A 22,094-nucleotide genomic window follows, 5' to 3' on the forward strand; every position below is an offset into this window, starting at 1 on the left:
TTGCAGTCTGGCGAGTTGCTTTCTTTACATCAAGGAAGGTCAAAAAATGCCAAACTTAAATAGTGGCTAGGGTAGGTATAAATGAATGAAAACAGGGTAGTTTTTGTGTACATGAAAACCATACGTAGATTTGTACTTATTTTAGATATTATTCTCACCCTTCTCATAATTCGATGATATTAACAGAAGTTTGGCGGTAAGAACTGTAAATATTGAATAATGCTGTACCATATCATATACATTTATGTATATATATATTTCGTGTTAAGTAATAGGCAAGCGAATTTCAATTGCCAAGGTAAGATAGCTTTGCAAAATAACAAAACGGTTCGTCCTCAAAATCATTCGAATATTATGCAATTCGCACCAATATTTTAATGGACATATTCTCGGCTCAACGGAGAATTTTTCTTTACCTCTGGCTTTGTCTTGAATTTATTTAAAGTACATGTATACTAATCATTTCACTTTTACTTGTTTTTATTTTGAAATTGCTTCGAATCTTTGTTGCAACAGACAAACATTGCAGAATTTCAGACATGGTATTACTTTGTGAATTTATGCATTTGGTTCTACTTTTTTTCACAAATATGCAACTCAATCATTAATCAACGAGCACATACCAAGAACATGGAGAAAAATTTATTAGTGCTTCGGATATTCAACTGTAATAGAGAGCAATTGTCAAGGCTGATTTTGCACATTACCTGTGACTGTTCACATCATTTTGCGGTGTCTTTGATGTACAGCATCAACATTTAACTTGTATTTAAATGACATATGACATTGATAAGTATGAAATTTATGATTTAAGTGGCATTTTCATGTTTTATGACGGGTGTGCATATGAATGCATACCATACAAGTCACGTAGTTTTTAACATATTAGATAGAATACGATCAGAAATATGAAAAATATCTTTTCTTCAAAACAAGATGAAATTTTTTTAAAGTTTTACTTATTGAACTTATTTATACTAGTATTAGACCATGTTTAATTATAATTAACTAGTCACAAAATTCTCTATAAAAAGGACACAGTAACAAAATATGATACTCTGATTCAACTTGATTCATAATACATCTTCTTCATAATCTCTCGCTTCTAATGATATTCTTATATCGACCTTCTTAAATCTCGAAGTTATGTGATGAACATCTAAATCTCGCTAGCGCTTTCATATGTGCCTCAACATTAAAAGTATTTAAATAACAAGCTGGAATAATTCTCTGTATTCATCTAATTTAGAAGAAGACTCAAATCAGAAAAGCAATTTAAGTGTTTAAATATCTAAATCTAAATAGATATCTAAATTTACATTTTCAAAAAAAAGAATTTAAAAATTAAAACGCCATTAAAGCTTAAGCTTGATAAAAATTATCATTAGATGATAAAATTTATTAAAAAATGCAGATAATAAATTGTTCCAGAACAAAATATTATTTTTCATCATATGATATGGTCATGCTAAATCATTTAGACTTCTATCAACATCTTTTCGTAATATTATAAATATTATAACATCCAAATTATTTCTATTGTTTGACATAAATACATGTATTTGAAATATTTATGGAAAATGTGTGGACCAATCCATATTAACACACATAAATATTGTATGTAAAAAGCCTTAAATGATCCATAAAAAATATTGTGCTATTTTTGTTTAAATGGGTTTAAAACGTTAGGAATGATGTCGCGCATGCGCCATTGGCTCTACCTAATTAAACAAATATATTTATGTCATAGTCATACAGATATTTTGGAAATTTTTGACCAGATAATGGCAGATATGCAGCTTTTTACACTTCAACATAATGATCATTTACATAATGATTTATTTGCGCGTAAAAGAAGTAAAACGCGACACTTATTTGTTAAAACCTCCAGGCGCTTATTTTATAGGTCAGTCGCGTAATGACTCGTCGATGTACAAATGCTATGCATTGAGCTGTACAAATTGAACAGTGTTTAATGAGAGATTAACATAAGAAATTTAACATAAAATCTAACAACAGAGGCTTTTCTTTAATTAATAAATTAACTGACCTTAAGCAGTTTACTCAATCCCGCGCATGTTTCATGTTGGAAAATACGTGGGAAATCCCCCAGATGATCCATTTCTTTATAAATAGACTACCTCTCTACAAGAATGGCGATGATTCGATTAATGTCCATATTAACACCTACATAATCTATTTTCTGTTTGCAAGAGTAAACAAGGAAAGATTATTTTTTTATTTTGACGTTTTCGTCATTTAATAAACTTGCTTGTTGCAATCTGGTGCGTTGCTTATAATACTTTACGAGTAGGAGTAAATAAATGAAAATAGGGTAGTTTTCTGTGTACATGAAAATTAAACATAGATTTTTACTTATTCTGACATAGTATTGTTACTCTTGTCTTAATTCGATGAACTAAACAGAAGTGTTGCTGAAAGAACTGTAACTTTACGATATCATATGCATGTATGTATCTATATTTTGTGTTAAGCAAGAGAATTTCACTTGCCAAGGAAAAAAGTCTGTAAAGAAAGCCTATGTGTTTCAACAATAAAATCATACTATGTGCGTTATGTATTGAACAACTGTGTGATTACATAAATATTATATTTAAATGATGTGTTAACATAACATTGATGAGTATGAAATTTATGATTTAAGTGGCATTTTCATGGTTTTAACAAATAACGGGTATGCATATGTATGCATAACATACAAGTTACGTCGTTTTTACCATATTAGATAGAATACGATCAGAAATATGACAAATAATTTATTTTTAAGCAATGCATATTTTTTATAGCATATCAAACACAATCCTATTTTTTTCCAAACGAGATGAACAAATTTTGAAGTTTTACTTATCGAACTTATTTATATTAGGCCATGTATAATAATAATTCATTAGATAAAAAGGACATAGTATCAATATGTGATACTCTGATTCAACTTGATCCATAAGACATTTTCTTCATAATCTTTCGCTTCTAATGATATTCCTATATCGACATTCTTCCATCTGTAAGTTATATGTGATGAACATCGCTATCGCTTTCATATGTCCCTCAACATTAAATGAATTTATTAAATTTAATTCTTGAATAAAGTTTGACTTAAACTGTCTATATTCATCTAATTTAGAAGACTCAAATTGAGATAACCAATTATAGTGTTCCAATTAATATTTGATATCTAAATTTACATTTTAAATGGTGGAATTGAAAAAAAAAAGCCATTAAAGCTTGGGCTGCAGATAATGCCTTTTGAGCTGATAGAGTTACACCTAAAAATGTTTTACTTAGATACAGCAGATAATTAACTGTTCCAGAACAAAAAATTATTATTCTTTATAGAAATAAAATGGTCATTCCAAATCGTAAAATATTTTATTATGATATCCAAATAATTTCTATTATTTGGTCTCAAAAATGTATTTGAAATACTTTTGAAAATTGTGCGGCCCAATCCAAATTAACAGAAATAAATATTGTATGTAAATAGAATAAAATGGTCTTGACAAAAAAATATTATGCTATTAATATTCAAATGGTTTAAACCGTTAGAAATGATGTCGAGCATGCGCCATTGGCTCTACGTAATTAAACAAACACATTTCTTTCATAGTCATGAAGATATTTTGAAAATTTATGACTTTTACACTTTAACATAATGATCATTTACATAGTGATTTATGCGCGTAACAGAAGAAGAACAATAAAATGAGGCAAGACACTTAATTAATAGGTCAGTCGCGCAATGACTTGTCGATCTTGCGATTTTAAATAAAATAAGTACAAAAGCTAAGCATTGAGCTGTGATAGTTGAACAGTGTTTAATGAGGGATTTACATAAGAAATTTAACATAAAATCTAACAACAGAGGTTTTTAAATTAATAAATTAACTGACCTTTAGCAGTTTACTCAATCCCGCGCAGGTTTCATGTTGGAAAATACGTGGGAAATTCCCCAGATGATTTATTTTTATAATTAGACTACCTCAGTACAAGGAAAATTGATAATAATTAATCGATTATATCACTTGCACTGCGGTATACCGTACCCCGGATATTGCTCAATATTATGAGGACTTTCATCCCATTTCGCGACTTTGAACGGGGAACGAAGGTAAGTTCAGCGACGATATTTTCCAAACTAATGGCTATTTCATTTATCTCAACGGATTTTGTATATCTAGAGGTATTTTTGTAGCTCTAAAAGACGTAAAAGTATTACAGGTATTTGTAAAATTGATTAAACTACCCCTAAACAGTACAAAAGTAAAATGATATATAAATGTGGCATGACCAATATTGAAGAACAAAGGAAAACGACCAAAAAACATATTTACATGTAGGTCACTTCATTATATTCTACTTTCTGTTTGCAAGAGAAAAACATGCAATGAACAATTTATTTTTTAATTTCGACGTGGCATCACTTAGGTCGAAACGTGCATAAAATAAACTTGCTCAATACTATTATCTGGTTGCAATTTCGGGCATTGCTTACTTTACGGCTTATGCATTTTTGCACAGACACTTGGGGTTTGGAGCTCAAAACGCCTTTAAAATCCAAATAAAATGCATATTTGTCAATCCCAGCACATGTACTGATCATATATATCAAAAAAACTTAATATAAGCCGTTTTGAAAAAAAATCATATTTCAACAACTATAATAATATTATAGTTGTTGAAATATGATTTTTTTTCAAAACGGCTTATATTAAGTTTTTTTGATAAATATGATCAGTACATGTGCTGGGATTGACAAATATGCATTTTATTTGGATTTTAAAGGCGTTTTGAGCTCCAAACCCCAAGTGTCTGTGCATTTTTGCAAGGAAATTGGAAAAAATGCCATAATGAAATAATGCTTAGAGTAGGGGTAAATGATTGAATGAAAAACGAATGAAAAAGGGTAGTTTTCGTGTACATAAAAAACCATACATTTAGCGTCGATTTGTTGAAAATTAGCAACTTTCTTTATGTAGGCAGAAAGGACTTTGTTATTTCCCAGTCATTTGTGAAGGGACCTGGTGAAAGTTAGCGCCATTTTGTGTGATCATACACGTGTAGTACATGAACGTTCTATTGTATACTATTAAAAAGAGCTTTTTAATGTGGGGAAAGTTTAAGTAATGTTTTGGAAAAAGTCTTAATCCATGATATACACCTTATTAAGTATGTTCACTATGAAGAGCAACAAAAAATGGGGTGAAAATCTCAATTTAGCATAAAATCGAGCAACGGGGTTGTAGAATTAAGCCGACGCGCTCTTTATCATATGATTTAGAGATATTATGTAATCATTTTACAACAAATGTTGACACGAAAAAGATAAATATTAAGTGTTTTTCTTTAAGTGTAATGAAATTTCACAATCAAAAGTTAAAAACAAAATAATTATGTTTCATGTTTTCATGGAATGGCACTAATATGTCAAATTGAAAGATCCATGATAACCGTCGCATGAACACATCTGGGGATGTTTCTCAATTCAAAATTTCATTTATAACATGTTTAAAATGTTGAATTCTATTTAAGACGTGCTAGGGGCGTAGACAGTAGCTTGCACTTTCCAGTACTGCCCATGAACAGGCTCAATCAAACCGAGCCTGAATCATACAATATATTTTCAATTTTTGCCGTTTTTGGTATTTCTTTAGAGATTCTGTTTCTCTCCATTTTACTTGCAAAAACTGCAGGCACTTAATTAATATGGCAACCGTTTCGAAAGATTTAAAATTAAAATCAATACAATGAGCTTCAATGATTATAAATAGTGTTTAATTGGAAGTTCACAATATAAATTAATTAAACGTAATTTCTAGCGGCAGAAGCTTATTTTGAAACAAATTACATTGTTAAATTATCTTGCCCAGAACACGTTAAAGATAAACAAAATTACAGATTTAGCAACATCCTATTCAATATATATACTCCTTAAGTTAACGCTATACTTTTGTGCAAAACATCGAATTATTTTAAAACAACTACCGTTACTAGTATAGTACAAAGCTATGGGAATCAAAGCATCTTTACAATTCTTGAATGTTTGTACATGTTTTAAATCAAAAGCAGCATAGAAAACTCCGGATTCTTATTAAATACATGATAATTAATAGTGAGTTTATAAGAAATAAGAGGTTGGACACTTATAGGCCCTTAAAAATACCTAACGATGAAGGTAAATCAAGCCCTTTCCCATATGAGCCAAGTGGGCAAGCTAAAGTCATTAAAACAAATACCGTTTTTTTTTTCCTTCACAGTCCCATATGAGGTATATTCTTTAGGAGATGGCCCTAAATACAGTCATATGAGCTAACCTCAATTCTTCTGTGAAGTATGATATAGAATGGAGTCAAGCCCTGTTTAATTAAATCTACCTTTAATGAAAAAAAGCAAAACAAAATAAAACGATATGTTTTATATCATTAACTGACTTTTACTATGTCTTATAATGCAATTCATATTTCACCGGTTTGCAAAACCTTATCAGTCAGTCAAGCCCGTCCAAAAAAATATGATCAGCAACACCTTATTTTTCTTTATGAAGCATATAGGCGCCTAATGGCTTGTTGCCCTCCGTGCATCAAAACAGTAAACATTATAAAAAATGACTAACTTACATATTAAGAATCATTTAAGGAATAAATTAATCCAAAATTAATTGGTTACCTTTTCGTAGATTATAACGTTTAAGGACAGGAATGGCGAAATGTCCTGATTTTTTGAACCGCAGCAGCAATGAGACACACTACAGCCTTCAGCATGGCATTGTCGTCTGCAGCCAAATTAGGATCCTCATCTCAAATGATGTCTTACCGTTGAAATTCGAGTTTGCGCTTAGTTTTGTCTGACTTTTCTCGTTTTTTCAATAAATTAATTACATTTCGTAACGATTGTCGTATGAATTTCGCGCGTTTTTCGTAAGAACACAAATTTGGCAATCACGCAAAAAAGTATCGAGTGAAAGTAACGTTATATTTAAAAAAAGCTTAAAAAGATTTACTAAATCGCCTTAATAACGGTTTTATGTGTGTTATATATACAAGATACGATTGTTATATTCTTACATTTATTTCATTATTGTCATTATTTCTTATTGTAATTTTTCTAATAATGGATGTCTATCTAAATTTTGACTTTGTTAATTGCAGATGAAGAAAGTACACTTGTATTTATGTTTAATGATAATTATTGATAAAAAATGATTGTATGATTGTTCAGTATGTGTGTTAAGATATATGTATATGTTATATAATATTCGATTGATAAGTTTAATTTAGCTGGCCGCATCGTAAATATGTTGTTACAAACATACATGTACAGTCTCACGTTCCTCACGGTCAGGCAATATCCGTGCCATACCGGGCACAAAAGTGATAGAATTTAGCTTTTTTCAAGGAGGGTAACTCTTGACAAAAGAAAACCAACATGGCGTCAAAAAATAGCAAGGATGATCTTAGACAGCAAATAAAAACACCTGACAGTAAAAGACAGTACCGTAAAAAGAAAAAATACTCGGATTCTAGTGACAGCAGTGATAGTGAGGATAACTATAACACTCGGTCTCGACATGACAAGGAGAGAGAAGCGGAGCGGAAGGAAGAAATGCGTAAAACGCAAACGGGAATAACCCAACGTCGTTTATTTTCTGAAGAACAGTGTGAAGAAATTGAGAGAAAGATCGACGAAGTTGTTAAGATATCAAACAGAGGTGTATACAAAGAACATACAGTAGATAGAGCTCCCCTTAGAAATAAATATTTCTTCGGTGAAGGTTACACATACGGATCACAGCTCGAAAAAAAGGGTCCGGGTATGGAGCGCCTTTATCCCAAGGGCGAGGTTGACGAAGTTCCAAAATGGATCTTTGATCTTGTAGTTAAGCCCATTGTTAAAGCAGGACTAGTACCAGAAGGCTTTGTTAACAGTGCAGTGATAAATGACTACATGCCAGGTGGTTGCATTGTGTCCCACATTGATCCACCCCATATTTTTGACAGACCTATAGTGTCTGTATCATTTTTTAGTGACAGCGCCTTATCATTTGGTTGCAAATTTTCATTTAGGCCTATTCGCACATCAGAGCCTGTGCTGGTGCTACCTATAGATAGAGGATGTGTAACCTTGATTAGGTAAGACTAAGTCAAAGCTAAGAATATCACAAATTTATATCATACATTTTGCGACTATATCCTGGAATAGACATTGTGATCCAGTGTTGCATTTACATCTACATCATACTGCTTCAATATCATTATCAATTACACTAAGCAGGATATAGGACACCCTATGTGCACATATTTTTTGCAGATCGAGCATTTTAATGAAGTCATTGGCTTGCGCACCAAGTTGCGCATCTGACAATCTTTTCAAGTTAATTCAGTTAATCTTCATCGTATCTTGAACGCTTCTGCCAAGTTTGAAATGACTAAAATACATACTAAATGGTAGGGGTGTAACAATACGGCAAAAACCGTATTGCAATATATTGCCATTTTGCTGAAGCGTATTGCAATATATTGCAATACGTATTGTTGTGTATATGTTTTGATATAAAGTCTTTTAAGATGGAGTAACATTATATTTTATTATTATATGTATATATTTTTAGTAGAAACTTAATATAAATGTAAGGAATAAATAGAAAGTAAAGTGTCACACAATTTGATAAACAAAACTAGTCACATGGGACCTTTCACATCTGGGCCGCTTATGTAAATTATGCGGCCGCTTATTGATTTTTAAGTGTACTAGTTGTCGGATACTTTTACCTTATGTTGGTGCCAATAAAATTCGCCAATTAAAGATTTTATGTGAAATTTGTACAAAATTGGAAGGCAATTAATTGAAAATTATGATTTTTATAAAATACCGGTTTTCCAAAAATCGTACCGTGGTACGAAATTTATTTTTTTCATATTGCAATATATCGGTATACCGGTTAACCGTTACACCCTTACTAAATGGTGTGTAGCAGCCAACTGGGTCATCTTGTGTGTGTATAATAATGACGGTTTGATCTGCGCACTTTACTAGTATTCATCAATATTTTATTTTTTCTATTTCTGTTGTTGAGCAGATGATAGCTGTCAAAAATGTCTAAAGGTAAAATAAATGAATTATTTTTGGTATGTCATATTGTTAGGTAAAGGCATGCCCCCACATATTTTTCAAATCCCCCACATTTTTCAGTTGAGTGGGGGACAATCCCCCATAATTTTGAAATTATAGATCTATGCAACATTGGCATACATCATTACATGTGAACTTTTTTCAATGATCAAGTGGGAGATTTTTCTTCAAAAAGAAGGAGATTTTAGAATTTGCAATAAACAAAGAAGAAAGTTCTGACATCAAAAAGAGGGAGATTTCCTTAATTTGTGAAAATACCCCTTATTGTAAGAAAAATCTTTGAAAATATGGCTGCAGAAAGCGGGAATCTCCCGCTTTAAGTGGGAGAGTTCATCAGGGCTCATCCGGAAGAGCGATTCAGGCGAAAACTTCGCCGTGTATATTTCCATTTCGCTCTCCCAATTGATCAAAGAGAAGTCAACATCGCCGATAAAATCTTAATTCCCAAAGAGTAATTACTTGCCGATGTAAAAAGCAGAGATTGTATCCGCCCATATGACGACTGCTAATTATCCTTATCCAATCAGATTGTCGCTTTATACTACCCTTCTACCTGTATGCAAAGCGATAGACCACCTACTCTAAACAGTAAATAATGAGAGCATCGGCCCGAAAAGGGTAATATTGTGTGACAGTTTTGCGAGTTTAATACGGGATTTGGCGATAATTATAGATTGATTTTTCCCGATCATCTAAACATTGCAAATCTTCCCTAATTGATATACACGCGGTGTTTAACCGAAGTAAAGGCGATGTGCAATGGGTTTTTCACGGCTATCACATGGGTTTTTCACGGCTATCACAAAACTGTTAGTCAATTAAAAATAATCAATTTCATTAATGATCAGCGACCGGATTAAAAACTTAAGCATAGTTTTGAATGATTTCAGTCCGTTAACATCAATTAAAAATTGTTATGTCGCTCATGTCATGGCTTAGGGTGAAATGCCCAAACCTAGCAGTAAAAAAAAGTTACTGATTCTGATACACCTAATACACGCGAAAATTTAAGAAAGCCAATTCGCAAAAATCTTACGATTGGTATGTTGTAGACAGTGAGAGTGTTTGGGATTGTTATCTTTGTAGAATGCCAAATTTGACACAGCTTACGCACGTGGGCACAACATCCCGGAAAAACTACGAATCATGATCGGCATACTACATATCGGTCGTATATCATGTGTACATGTATATAACAACAAAATTTGTCAGGAAAGAAGTGTTCTTAATGTCATAAATATGACGCTCAGATTAAGATTGATCAATATTGTAAATTTCAAAAAGCATTATTTATATAAAGATATTACAAGTTTAACATTTCATGAAAATAAAGGGAGGTAATTAGAAATTTATTTTCTATAATTTCTCAGTCAAATTTTTCAATAAGAAATGAATGTATAATTTTATTGATCAAATATAATGTGCACAAATGTTTGCAGTACATATTTTACATATTCTTCGATGTTTGAAAATTGTTTTATAAGCATAATTATATGCACATAAATGTGACATTACAACATACAAGATCATAGAAAAGAAATTTCTGTAATCAGAACAGGATAGACAGATTTTATTAATCAATATCCAATGTAACTTTATCTTCTATTAAAAGTGAGGAAAGTAAAAATATAAAATTAATTTATTCATCATATGATTTCTTACACATTATTATCAATAAATCTACATGAAAATATATAAACAAATATTTAGAGAAAGCTAAATAGATTAATTGTGTTTATATTATAGTTAAAGGATGTATAGCCATGCATGTTAATGCAAACACGTTGGGTTTTTCCCTTCTCCCTATTTTTCGCGAGGAAGTCACTTCTCCCTAAAATTTCCCCCCAGGATGAGCCCTGGTTCATATGTATGCATTGGGGTCTAAATGAGGAGTATATATCAGGTTCATTCTGTTTTCTTTAATGTATAAGTTTGACTTCTGAAATAAACATAGGCAGGGGTCTAACCTGTGATATTTCCAACTTTGCTGTATGGGTGGGAACAAGGCATATCCTAGATACTTAACCCCTCAAATTGTGAGACACTTCTCCCCTCAACGAAGACATTAAGCCCCTCATCTCTTATTTTTGATTAGAGTAAATATTTTCTTTTTTTTGTAATATTTGAAAAAATATTTCATGTAAGGCACTTTTTAATACATTGAAACATTAAAACATAACTTGAAAGACAATTTTCAGTTAACATATAAAATAAAACTTTGAAAATATATTTCAACAGCAGGGTTTTCATTATAATTTAACAGATTGGCGATTCATATCATCTTTTTAAATGCTGTTAAGTTTGGTTGTAATTTTTAGCCTGTAGATTAAAATGTCCTCCTTGACCCTTGACCAAATTGGTAGCTTTTGTTAGCATATCTGTTGCCTCTCATATAGATGAAAACCCTGCAACAGTTATATATAAATTATTATATAACATGAAAGACAATTTAAAGAAAACAAAAACCTACTACTAGATAGTTTTATAATTGCTTAGTTACATTTGCTGCAAATTAATATTGTGTCTTTAAAAGATTTGACTTTCAACCTAAAATCACAATTAATTACATTTCAAATTTTTCACATAATGTATTCATTTCATATTTTGTGCAAAAAAACAAAATGGAAAGGGGAGGGGGGGGGTGACATGAAGTGAAGTGACTCTATCAAATTTCATAAAAAGAAGGATGAAGTTTCTGTGGGGTGAACTGTCTGTAAATCATTTAGGCAAGCAGAATGTTTTTGTTTAAGAAAATTACTTGTTTCAAAAGCGCTAACTGTATGCATAACTGGTTTATGTCTATATATTTTTAACAAAAGAATTGATAGATCTATCATAAAAATTTAATCATTACTAAGAATATAGATGATAGATATCTAAAGACAAATATTGTTATCTACTATAACAGTCAGAATTTCTTTAGTTGTTTCCTTATACATGTACTACAGTATTATTGTTGGATTTTCTCAGAGAGTCAAGCAGTGATAAAATTTATATCATAATAATAATATGTCTGACTCAAAGTTTTGCCATCATATTAAAAATTATCTATACTGCAAAGATACCGCAAATATGCTTTTTAAAGTGTTATCAGTCACTAATCACCATTTATTTACCTCCAGTCAATTTTGCCAAATTTGTATACTAGTCAGTGGCAGCACGCCGCAGTAGTCCTGCTTACTTGCAAGCATTGACATATAAAATATATATATACATACTAATTCTACATGTATAATGTATTTTCTGCATGAAATGTGCAGGTCTTTTTGATAATGGGCATGCTTTATGTTAATGTTGTTTAATTCTATTTGATTCCATTCTATCTTATTCTTTCCTAATATTTAAAGTATATTTATGTTGTATTTCAGTGGCTATGCAGCTGATAACATAACCCACTGTATTAGGCCTCAAGATGTTGTCAAAAGACGAGCTGTAATCATCCTGAGAAAGTAAGCTTCACTTTATTTTCATTTACTTGAAACACAGGTCACAAAAGTATGTGATATTTTGTTTGTTTGTTTGATTGGGTTTTACATCACACCAACACAGAATAGGTCATTTGGCGAGGTTTCAGCTTTACAGGTGGAAGAAAACCTCAGGTACCCCTCTGTCCATTATTTCAGGCATGAACGGGCACTTTAGTAGAACCACCGAAGTTCCGTAAGCTAGCTGGATAGCTTTGTATGTGGTATACATGTCTTGATAGTATATATCTATGTGATAATGTCTATGTGCTTGTATTTTTTATCTTTCATTGTGTAGTAATCAACTTATCATTTATAAGTATTTATTTTCTGGTTGTGCATAACCTTATAATATTCACTGAATATATGCTTTCAGTTTGTAAAAATGACTATTAAATTATAATTACGGGTATGTACAAAGAAATGAGCTTTATACTTTAACATATACTTTCCCTTGTTTGGCAGCAAGTGAGGATATTAAAAAATGGAGCTTGTAAAACACAAAGACCTCAGACCTATGTACTGAGCCACCAGGTTCCTTAACACTTAAACATATTATGGCAAAAAATATTATTATAAGAGGGGTATGAATTTTCGTGGTATATGTTCATAAATCAGTCCACAAATTTAAGTTCCAACAAAACTTCATTTCTCTGCTGTATGATTATCAATATTATATTATTTCCGTTTACTTTTTTACAAACAAAAAAAACCTAGACAATCCAGTAATTTAAGAACCAACGAAAATGTTCATTTTGATTTTTGACAACACCACCAAATTTCATACCCACAAAATTAAGTGAATTCACAATATTCATCTGGAGGTATATAAGGAAAATGATGAAACAGGTACTAACTGTTTATCAGACTGAATCTAATTTGAAAAAAAATGTCAAACTTGTACAAAGTATGCCATAATTTAAATTAAAGGACATGTGATGATGCTCCAAGACTTGATCCAGTGGCCAGTTCTAGAGTAAGACCAGCATATGATGCCAGGAAGCGACCAAGAGACCGGTCCTCAGCGCATTCAAGTTCAGAGTCACACAGGTTTGTACAACTGATTTAAATTAACAAAGTATTCCATTAAATTAAACGGTAATGAATTTGTTAAAAGTTTGTTAGCTTCACTTTTTTAGGGAAAAAATTGGAGCTATTGTCACAACTCATAGCCCGCTTGTCAGTCAACTCAGTGTTGGCACTGGTGTTAGTTAACCTAAGTTTACATTAAGGTCATTTTCTCTGAAACTATAAAGGGAATGAACCTTGATTTAGTATACATGTTTTTGAATGAACTACATGGTTTAACATTTTGTTAAGGGGTATATTCCTTGAAATATTACTTCACAATCAAGGGCAGGTAAGTCTGCTTAGTAGGAGCAGTAGTCCAGTGGTAGGACGCGCGCTTAGGGATCGAGAGGTCCCGGGTTCGAACCCCACTAGGGGCACTGCTAATTTCCTTGAGCAAGAAATTTACCTGCGATTGCTTCACTTCACCCAGGTGTAAATGGGTACCTGCGAGGGTGGTATAAATCCGTTGCGCCAAAGTGTCGGCTGCACTAAGCGGAGTTAAAAGACTCCCCAGGGAGATTGATAGATAGATACCAGTAGCCCGATGACCAGGGGTAATAGCTGTAAAGTCGGTGAACGTGCGTAAGCATGAAACTTAGACTATAAAATGCAATTACTTTACTTTACTTAGCACTTTTGCCAAATGATGCCTCATTTTTATGGTGCTTTTATTTAGCTATCCAGGGCTCAGAAAAAGTTAAGTTTTTGTCCACGGACTGGTTTCATTTTTAGTTGTGTTATATTTACATATATGATAGTAAGTCCCTAGTGTTTATAAATTTAATGAAAAAGATAGATTCTAGAGCAAATAATAATTTTGAAGCTTTATTGTTATAAACTTCTGGACCCATGTGAAAGAACACAAGGCACACTGCCTTAAGGTTCAGTGAGATAACATGATATTTTACTTGCAGTTACTCTCTGAAAAGTAACAGAAGACTTTTATATATTTTGTAACTGTTTTATTGAAGATTATCTAACTGTTGAAAATTAAAATATGGTGGACTTTTGTATATGATTTTAGTAATTTTATTTCTTTTACAGTTATTTGATACAATATTCTAATATGAATATGCTGTTGATCTTGAAAAAATATGTTGATGCAGTGGTTTATCGATTCATTTGACACATTTAATAAGAATTAACTTACAAATCACACATAGTTCTATATACATTAATGTGCAGTCTGATCAGGATCCATGCTGTTCGCTTACAAACCGTATAACAAGTTGAGAAACTGATAGTGAACAGCATGGATCCCGATCAGACTGCAGGGATGCCCAGGCTGGTCTGGATCCATGCTGGTCGCACACCCATTATGTTTGTTTTGTCATGGCACAGCTCATTTTCTTTACTTTTTAACAGCTCAGACAGTGATAGTGGTCATCATTCTCACCGGAGGCGTAAGAGAACAAGGCATTCCTACCCTGATACTAGTTCCCGGTTCCTGTACGACAGGCGTGAAGAAAATGGTCACAGTCATCGTCACAAATCCAAAAGATCTCACCATACAAGGAGGCACAGGTCTGAATCCCCGAAACACCGTGGTGGTAGCAATAGTCGTAGTAAGAGAGAAGTTAAAATTGTAGAGAATGTATAGATAGTTTACTGAGATATTACATACCTAAATGAATGGATGTACAATGTACATTACTGCGGTGAGATTTTATAAACTGTTGGTTTAGTGGCCAATAACAAAGTTTGAAAAAAGACACTTCAGGGAAGGCGATATGTTATTGTATACATGTACATAGACCGCTGTTAAAGTTTGTTGATTTTTTTTCTTTTCATTATTTGTTAAACTTACCGGTATATTGTTGTTTTCTTTCTGAAGTAGTGAAAAGGATGCTGCTTTTTTACAGAATTGTTCAGTTTTCTTACATACATGTGTGTGGGTTTTCTGAAATATTTAACAATGTACAAATTTTTATTCAACTGTAGCTTTTGAATTTTAGTTATATACTGCTCAATGTATTGTGTAGTTCTTAAATATATGTAAGTGACACAAAAAACAAGTATGAAATGGTAACTATATGATGAAGTCTATAATTTTTCTTTTAGTTTATTATTTGGTTTATTTCTATTCTGTCTGGTGAGATCATATTATATTCAATAGTATCATCTTTATGCCTAAGCCAAGGCAAGGGTGCTTATAGTGGTACCCCTGTGTGCGCAAAAAGCATATCCTGTCCATAACTGTCATGCATCAAGGGATCTTGAAATAACTTGGGAAAAATGTTGAGCATGATGAGGACGTGTATCATATGCAAGACCTAGACCCCTAGCTTTAAGGTCAAGGTCACATAAAGAAGTCAAAGATCAGCAGTTAGAATCTTGTCTGGCCAATCATGCATGTATTAAGGTATTTTGAAAGGGTGTGTCATGCACAAGACCTAGATCCTTATCTCCAAGGTCAAGGTCATGTTAAAAGGTCAAAGGTCAGCAATTAGGAAATCTTGTCCAACCCATAACTCTGTCATGCATCAAGGGATTTTAAAAATTTGCACAAATGTGAAGCATCATGAGACGATGTGTCATGCGCAAGAGCTAGAACCCTAGCTTCGAGGTCAAGGTCACAATAAGATGTCAAATGTCAGCCTTAAATTTGAAGAAAAAAAAATACTTAATGTATAAATATCTACTTCTATTTTTCTATTTCTATGCTCTGTCACTCTACATTTTGAAATTAAGGCCAGCTTGTAAATATTAAAAAACAGCCATCTGTCCTCTTACTTTAAAAGGTATCTTATTACAAAAAAATTTATGAAATACCAACTTTGCTTTCCTGTCATAACATCTTTATTATATTATAGGTGTCGTAACATTTCTAGCAGGGGCATCCTTGTCTTTCAGACTCATTTCTGGCTTTTGCAGTTTATTATGAATGATGACTGTATTTAAATATTTTTTTTACAATTGAATTAAAAGAAATGAAAACCTATGATACATTATTTAAGCTAGATACCTTATACTTGTACACAACATACATGTACCTCTGATTTATACCTTTATAATGGGATATTGTAATAAAAATCTTGACCTTTGAAATCAAGGTCATTTTTTTTTCGCAAAAAAACAGGTAATTTGATTAAAAAAACAACAACATTCTATTTATTAAAAGCAGATTTAAAACAAGGGCAGTAATTGTTACATGTACAAAAGCATCATGTTCTTTTCTGATTTTTTTGTATTTGCAGATAAAAATACAAGATACACATATAATGTTGATTTTACTTTCATTTTTCACTTTGTTATTGAGATATAAATACAATTATGTTAATGATTTTTTTAGAGATCTGTTTTATATTACCTCATGATGATAAGTTTTCTGATTATGTAATTGCATTTGTTTAGTTTTTTCTTTAACTCGTTGTCTTCTGGTTGAACTGCCTCCGTGGTCGAGGGGTTAGAGTCGATGAGTTCTAATCCAGTTACCTCTCTGCGTGGGTTTGATCCCCGGGAGATGCTTTGGTAGTTTAGCACGGAGGAAGGTAGTCTAGTACTGGTGTAACTCTCCAGGAACGATGGTTAGGAAAGTACCCGTCTATATGATTGGAAAAGGCGTAAAATGAAACAAATGAAACAGAATCTTCCCATGCAACCAGTGCAGACTTAGCTCTGCAGGAATATGCATGCAATGGTCAGCAGTGTTCAATATGTCAGTATATTTTATGAAATATAAGTGTTAGAAAATTTATTAAAGTATTAAAGTCAGTATATTTTAACCTACCCAAGTATATAAAAAATAATGTCACTGGCATATATGGTGCATAAATTGGTGTACATTTAACATTTTATAAAGAATAGAGACTACCGTCAGAAAGTGAATTCTGAGCTCAATTCTGATCATCTTACATAGTCCGTTTAACAAAATAAGCAAGGTAAAGTTAATAGGATTCTTCATAATTAGACTTTGTTAACAATAGATCATCCTGTCTTTATTTTGATGCTGTTCAGTGTAATATCTAGTTAATGAAATATCAGGATAATCACATTGAGTGTTTAGAAAAAATAGTTAAATTTATAAGGATAGTTTTCAAAAGTGCTCACAATAATTTCTATAGATTATGCCAATCTTGCCATTTCAAAATGATTTATGCTAAATGGGTTTATGATTTGTTATAGACTGGGAACTTCTTTCAGAAATCATCTGTAAGTGGATGGAAGAACATTTTTAAAACACTTGAAATATAAGCACCAAATAAGGGGCGTCCGTGGCCGAGTGGTTAAGGTCGTTGACTTCAAACCACTTGCCCCTCACCCCTGTGGGTTAGAATCCCAACAGGGACTTTGGATTCTTTAATGTGAGGAAGCTATCCAGCTAGCTTACGGAACGTTGGTGGTTCTACTCGGGTACCCGTTCGTGCCTGAAATAATGCAAGGACGGGCACCTGAGGTCTTCCTTCACCAGTAAAGCTGGAACGTCGCGATATGACCTATACTGTGTTGATGTTACGTAAAACCCAAAACCAACAAACAAAATAAGCACCAAATTACTTAACCATAAGAGAAAGTTTGCATGTTTTTTCTAGATTATCGAATGTCCTGTATGAGTTATTAATGCAACCTCCTTTTGGTATTAATAATGTAGTTTATGAATACTGGTACTTAAAGTACATTTGTATTTTTTTCTTCTTCTATTATTATCCCACTACTGACAGACTGTACTTTACAAATGATTATGGTTCTTACTTGAAATATCAAAGTTATTTGGACCTAGAATTTGTATAGTTGTAATGTTCATGTGAGGAAAGGGCAAGGGAAACTATGAAAACTTTTTGTCATATATTGCCAAAAACTTATACACTGGTATAATAGATCGTTTTGTTCTTGCATTGATTTATTTTGTAACTGCACCTCTATAAGTGATGGTTTAGACATAAATACTTGTTTTTGTTACAGTTGAAAATCTTTGATTAGTTATTTACTTCACAATACTTTGAAATATATAAGACATGCATATGATAGCAAATTGCATAATATAAATGACAAAGTCACCATTTACATGGATACATGTATGTATATGTTTATATATCTTGAGTTTTTGTTGTAACTTGTAACAAGTTTTTTGTGTGTTTATAATGTAGATAAAGGAAGAGAGTTGCTTGATAAAGTTGTCTGCATTATTAATATGATAATTATGTAGCCATCAACCTGCTTGAATTATAGCTAATTAGCACTTGCCACCAGTGTATAGCCAGGCCAGTCTGAACATATGTGCAGTCTGACCAGGCTCTATACTGTTGGCTGATGAACTTCATGCCTGCATTTCGATATCCCCAAAACTGAAAATGACAGTTGAAAAAATGAAGCTGTATAATTTAGCAGGTTAAGGGTTAAACAATATTATTATCAGTTAATGCGATATTATTATCAGTTAATGTGATAATATTATCAGATTATACGTTCATGCTTGGAATATCATTTTGTTGTTAGCCTGCAGATTATTATGATTTTGTTGTTGTTTATTGTTGATGAAAGCATCATAGTGCTGTTTCAAGCTGTTACCATGGGTTTTAATTATGGGATAAATGTTTTGTTAGTGTCACATTTATAAATTTCATGTTTGAACTTTATTTGTATCTGGTTTACCCTGTTGGATTATATGAATATATAGGTCAATTATAACATTTCTATGTCGTGATTTGTAGGGGATAAAATCTAATATGTTTTTTTTTCTAACCATTAGCTTGTTTATATTTAAAAAATTTATTGCTTAATAACTTGCTGCCCACAAAACAGGTATACCACCTTCAATCACAGAGCACCTGGTTTGCTTATAAATGGGGGATATTCCTGTGAAAAGGTTTATCTGATTTATTGTATTTTGGTGTGATTTCATGTGAACAGATGATGTTAACATGGTACATTTTCTTTTATATAAAAGTATATAATTTTAATGATATCATTGACAAACATCCAGCCTTTCACTTATTTACTTAAAACATTATGTAAATTGTTGAAATTTTTAGTTTATATGCATTGATTAAGAAACAAGACAGGCGAGAGCAAAAGGGTTATTATATAATTATCCTGTTTAAGAATTAAAGAAATATTGGCAGAACTATATAGCCAATGTGCCTTTGATAAGTACATGTACTTTACACCATTTTTTTCGTGGTTTGTCATTTGAAAGCTTAAATTTTCTGAATTTCATCTAGCTGATGAGAAAGAAAACTCACTGGGTTTGATTGATAAGGACTGGGATTGATACAGGACTAGGATTATCAAAGGTTGATTGATACAGCACTAGGGTTATCAAGGGTTAATTTGATACAGGACTAGGGTTATCAAGGAGTTAATTTGATACAGGACTCCTATGGTTTTGATTGATGTAGTACTGGGATTATCAAGGTTTTGTTGAACATTGCTTTATTATGTTTGATAATGTTATGTATGTTTTAGATACCAATGCATATTTCATAGAGTGTTTCTGGTATAAATATTTATTGATACTGTATCAAATTTTAAGGTCTGACTGAGAGAAAGTAGAAAGTCTGGGGTATCTACCTAATAAATAAATCATGATGTTAGAATAGGGCACATTTCAGCAGGGTTTAAATGATATTATATTACAGACATATTAAAGAATAAAAGAGTAAGCTTATATTTTACATGGGCAGTGTAAGTGAAATAATTTGATAGCAGTCTCATTAAAAAAAGACCTTCATTTATATTTTGTACAAATTAGGGCATATTTTGCCAGCTTTAAAGGGAACTTATTGATATTGATGTTTTAGATTGTTTGTCTGAGTTGTCTCCCATTGTATTGCAATATTTTTATGATTTAGAATTCTTATCGGTACTTACTGGAATAGTCCTAAATTGAATATTCTGATTACAGGCCAGGCATAGATTACATGTTAAAGGTATGATACTTTAAGTGAAACTGCCTCTGACAGTTTCTTGGCTGTAAAATGAAAGCAATAAAAAAGGGATATTTTAAATCATTGTTGATCAGTTCTTAAAATGATAAATTTAAATTGATAAAATTGATATTTGATGTCTATCATGTCATTAGATAGGACTTAATTCTTTCTCTTCCACATTTTATATCTATGAAAACTTATTTACTCAGTTTTTCACTTGAGAATTTATCTTGAAAATTTTATTGAAAATGTTCATTGATATATCTAGTATCACTTTACATTCACAAAGATTGGTGTGTGATATACTTGAAATGTAAACAAATATGTATTTTTTAATGGTCATCTTAGGAAATGAAGTAAAGTGAATAAATGAATGTTCACAGTTGTGAACGTTTAATGTATCCAAGTTGTAATTTGAAGATAAATGTTTTTTATGAAATGTTTTCTGTACATATACTTAATGTCCCTCCCTTCATCTTGGCTATTTCTCTTCTAAAAACTTGGCATATAAGAGATCCTCCTCAACTAGCTTGTTTTTGGAACACATTTGCTTGAAACCCCACCAACTTTATGATACATGTACGAGTAACAAATTTCCGGGAAGCCCCACCAAATGTTTTTGACACATATGTACGTTGAAAATGTGGATGAAATTTTATAAAATGCTTTTTTCATCAGACTTTGTTTTTGTTTTTTTTGGCCTGTAGAATTTGAAAGTCATTTGATTTGTTTACCTTAAATCAACTAAAACATTCACTGTACAATTGATTGTTGTTCTACAATAAAATAAAGGTGGTCTCTACAGTAATTTCATTTTCAGTGGTCCATTTTGTTTTCTTTTGTCTACAATTTGTTGCGAGTTAGATCCGGCGGAGGGGGTGGAATAAGAATCATGTCATGTACTTTTTCACGTGAAGAAACTATCGAATAGATAACAAAAGTTGGTTGGTTGTCCTCGAGCACAGGACTCGTGATGACGTCATCCCGTTGACAACCTGAATAGTTCACAAGCAATGGAATGTGTTTATATGATGTAGTATTGAGCTTTTAGTTTTCTAAAGTGTAACTGCTTTGTAAAGATAAAAATTATGTTTAAACATGTTTTTTTCATTAATTTGTATCCAATTTATTGAAATTGTCAAAACCATTGTCCGGAAGCGTAGTAGTTTGTTCATGTTGCGATATTATTGAGGGAAAAAAAGATATTTGAAAACCACTGAATCTTATTTGTGTAAATTTTGTTTATTAAAATGTTTATACAGTTATTGTTTCAAAGCTACTAATTGTTCCATTTCAAGTATAAATAAAATGTTCGCCAAGTTTTGTGTTGCTTATTTACTTTAAAAAATAAGTTTCTGTTCGAAATTTGTCTGTTTGAAGCTGATGAAGATTTGGCTTATCCAGTTATTCTGAAATGCCTCTGTATGATCAGAAATGAATAACATAATGCCTTCGCTACTGACTGCAAAAATAATTTGTAAAGCCTACCTAAGAAATAAAAACACGACATATATTAGCATCGTCTCTCGTGGTGTCTTTTGGT

At 32.0% G+C, this 22,094-nt stretch overlaps 1 protein-coding gene across 1 annotated transcript; it reads left to right on the forward strand.

Moving 5' to 3' along the window:
• Positions 1–7,440: 7,440 nt before the first annotated feature.
• On the forward strand, positions 7,441–21,871 carry LOC132756761 (RNA demethylase ALKBH5-like). Its single transcript, XM_060747898.1, has 4 exons — positions 7,441–8,147; positions 12,516–12,596; positions 13,542–13,661; positions 15,048–21,871. Exons 1-4 carry the CDS (start codon positions 7,444–7,446, stop codon positions 15,280–15,282), a joined length of 1,140 nt encoding a protein of 379 aa, XP_060603881.1. The 5' UTR covers positions 7,441–7,443; the 3' UTR covers positions 15,283–21,871.
• The last annotated feature ends 223 nt before the right edge of the window (positions 21,872–22,094 follow it).

Source organism: Ruditapes philippinarum, unplaced genomic scaffold, assembly GCF_026571515.1.
Source record: "Ruditapes philippinarum isolate M1 unplaced genomic scaffold, ASM2657151v2 ctg49_1_1_1_1, whole genome shotgun sequence".
Lineage (NCBI taxonomy): Eukaryota > Metazoa > Mollusca > Bivalvia > Venerida > Veneridae > Ruditapes > Ruditapes philippinarum.

Coding starts and splice junctions, on each gene's coding strand:
- LOC132756761 (XM_060747898.1), top strand. CDS start 7,444: ATGGCGTCAAAAAATAGCAAGGATGATCTTAGACAGCAAATAAAAACA. Junction 8,148..12,515: donor GGATGTGTAACCTTGATTAG/GTAAGACTAAGT, acceptor GTTGTATTTCAG/TGGCTATGCAGCTGATAACA. Junction 13,662..15,047: donor TCAAGTTCAGAGTCACACAG/GTTTGTACAACT, acceptor ACTTTTTAACAG/CTCAGACAGTGATAGTGGTC.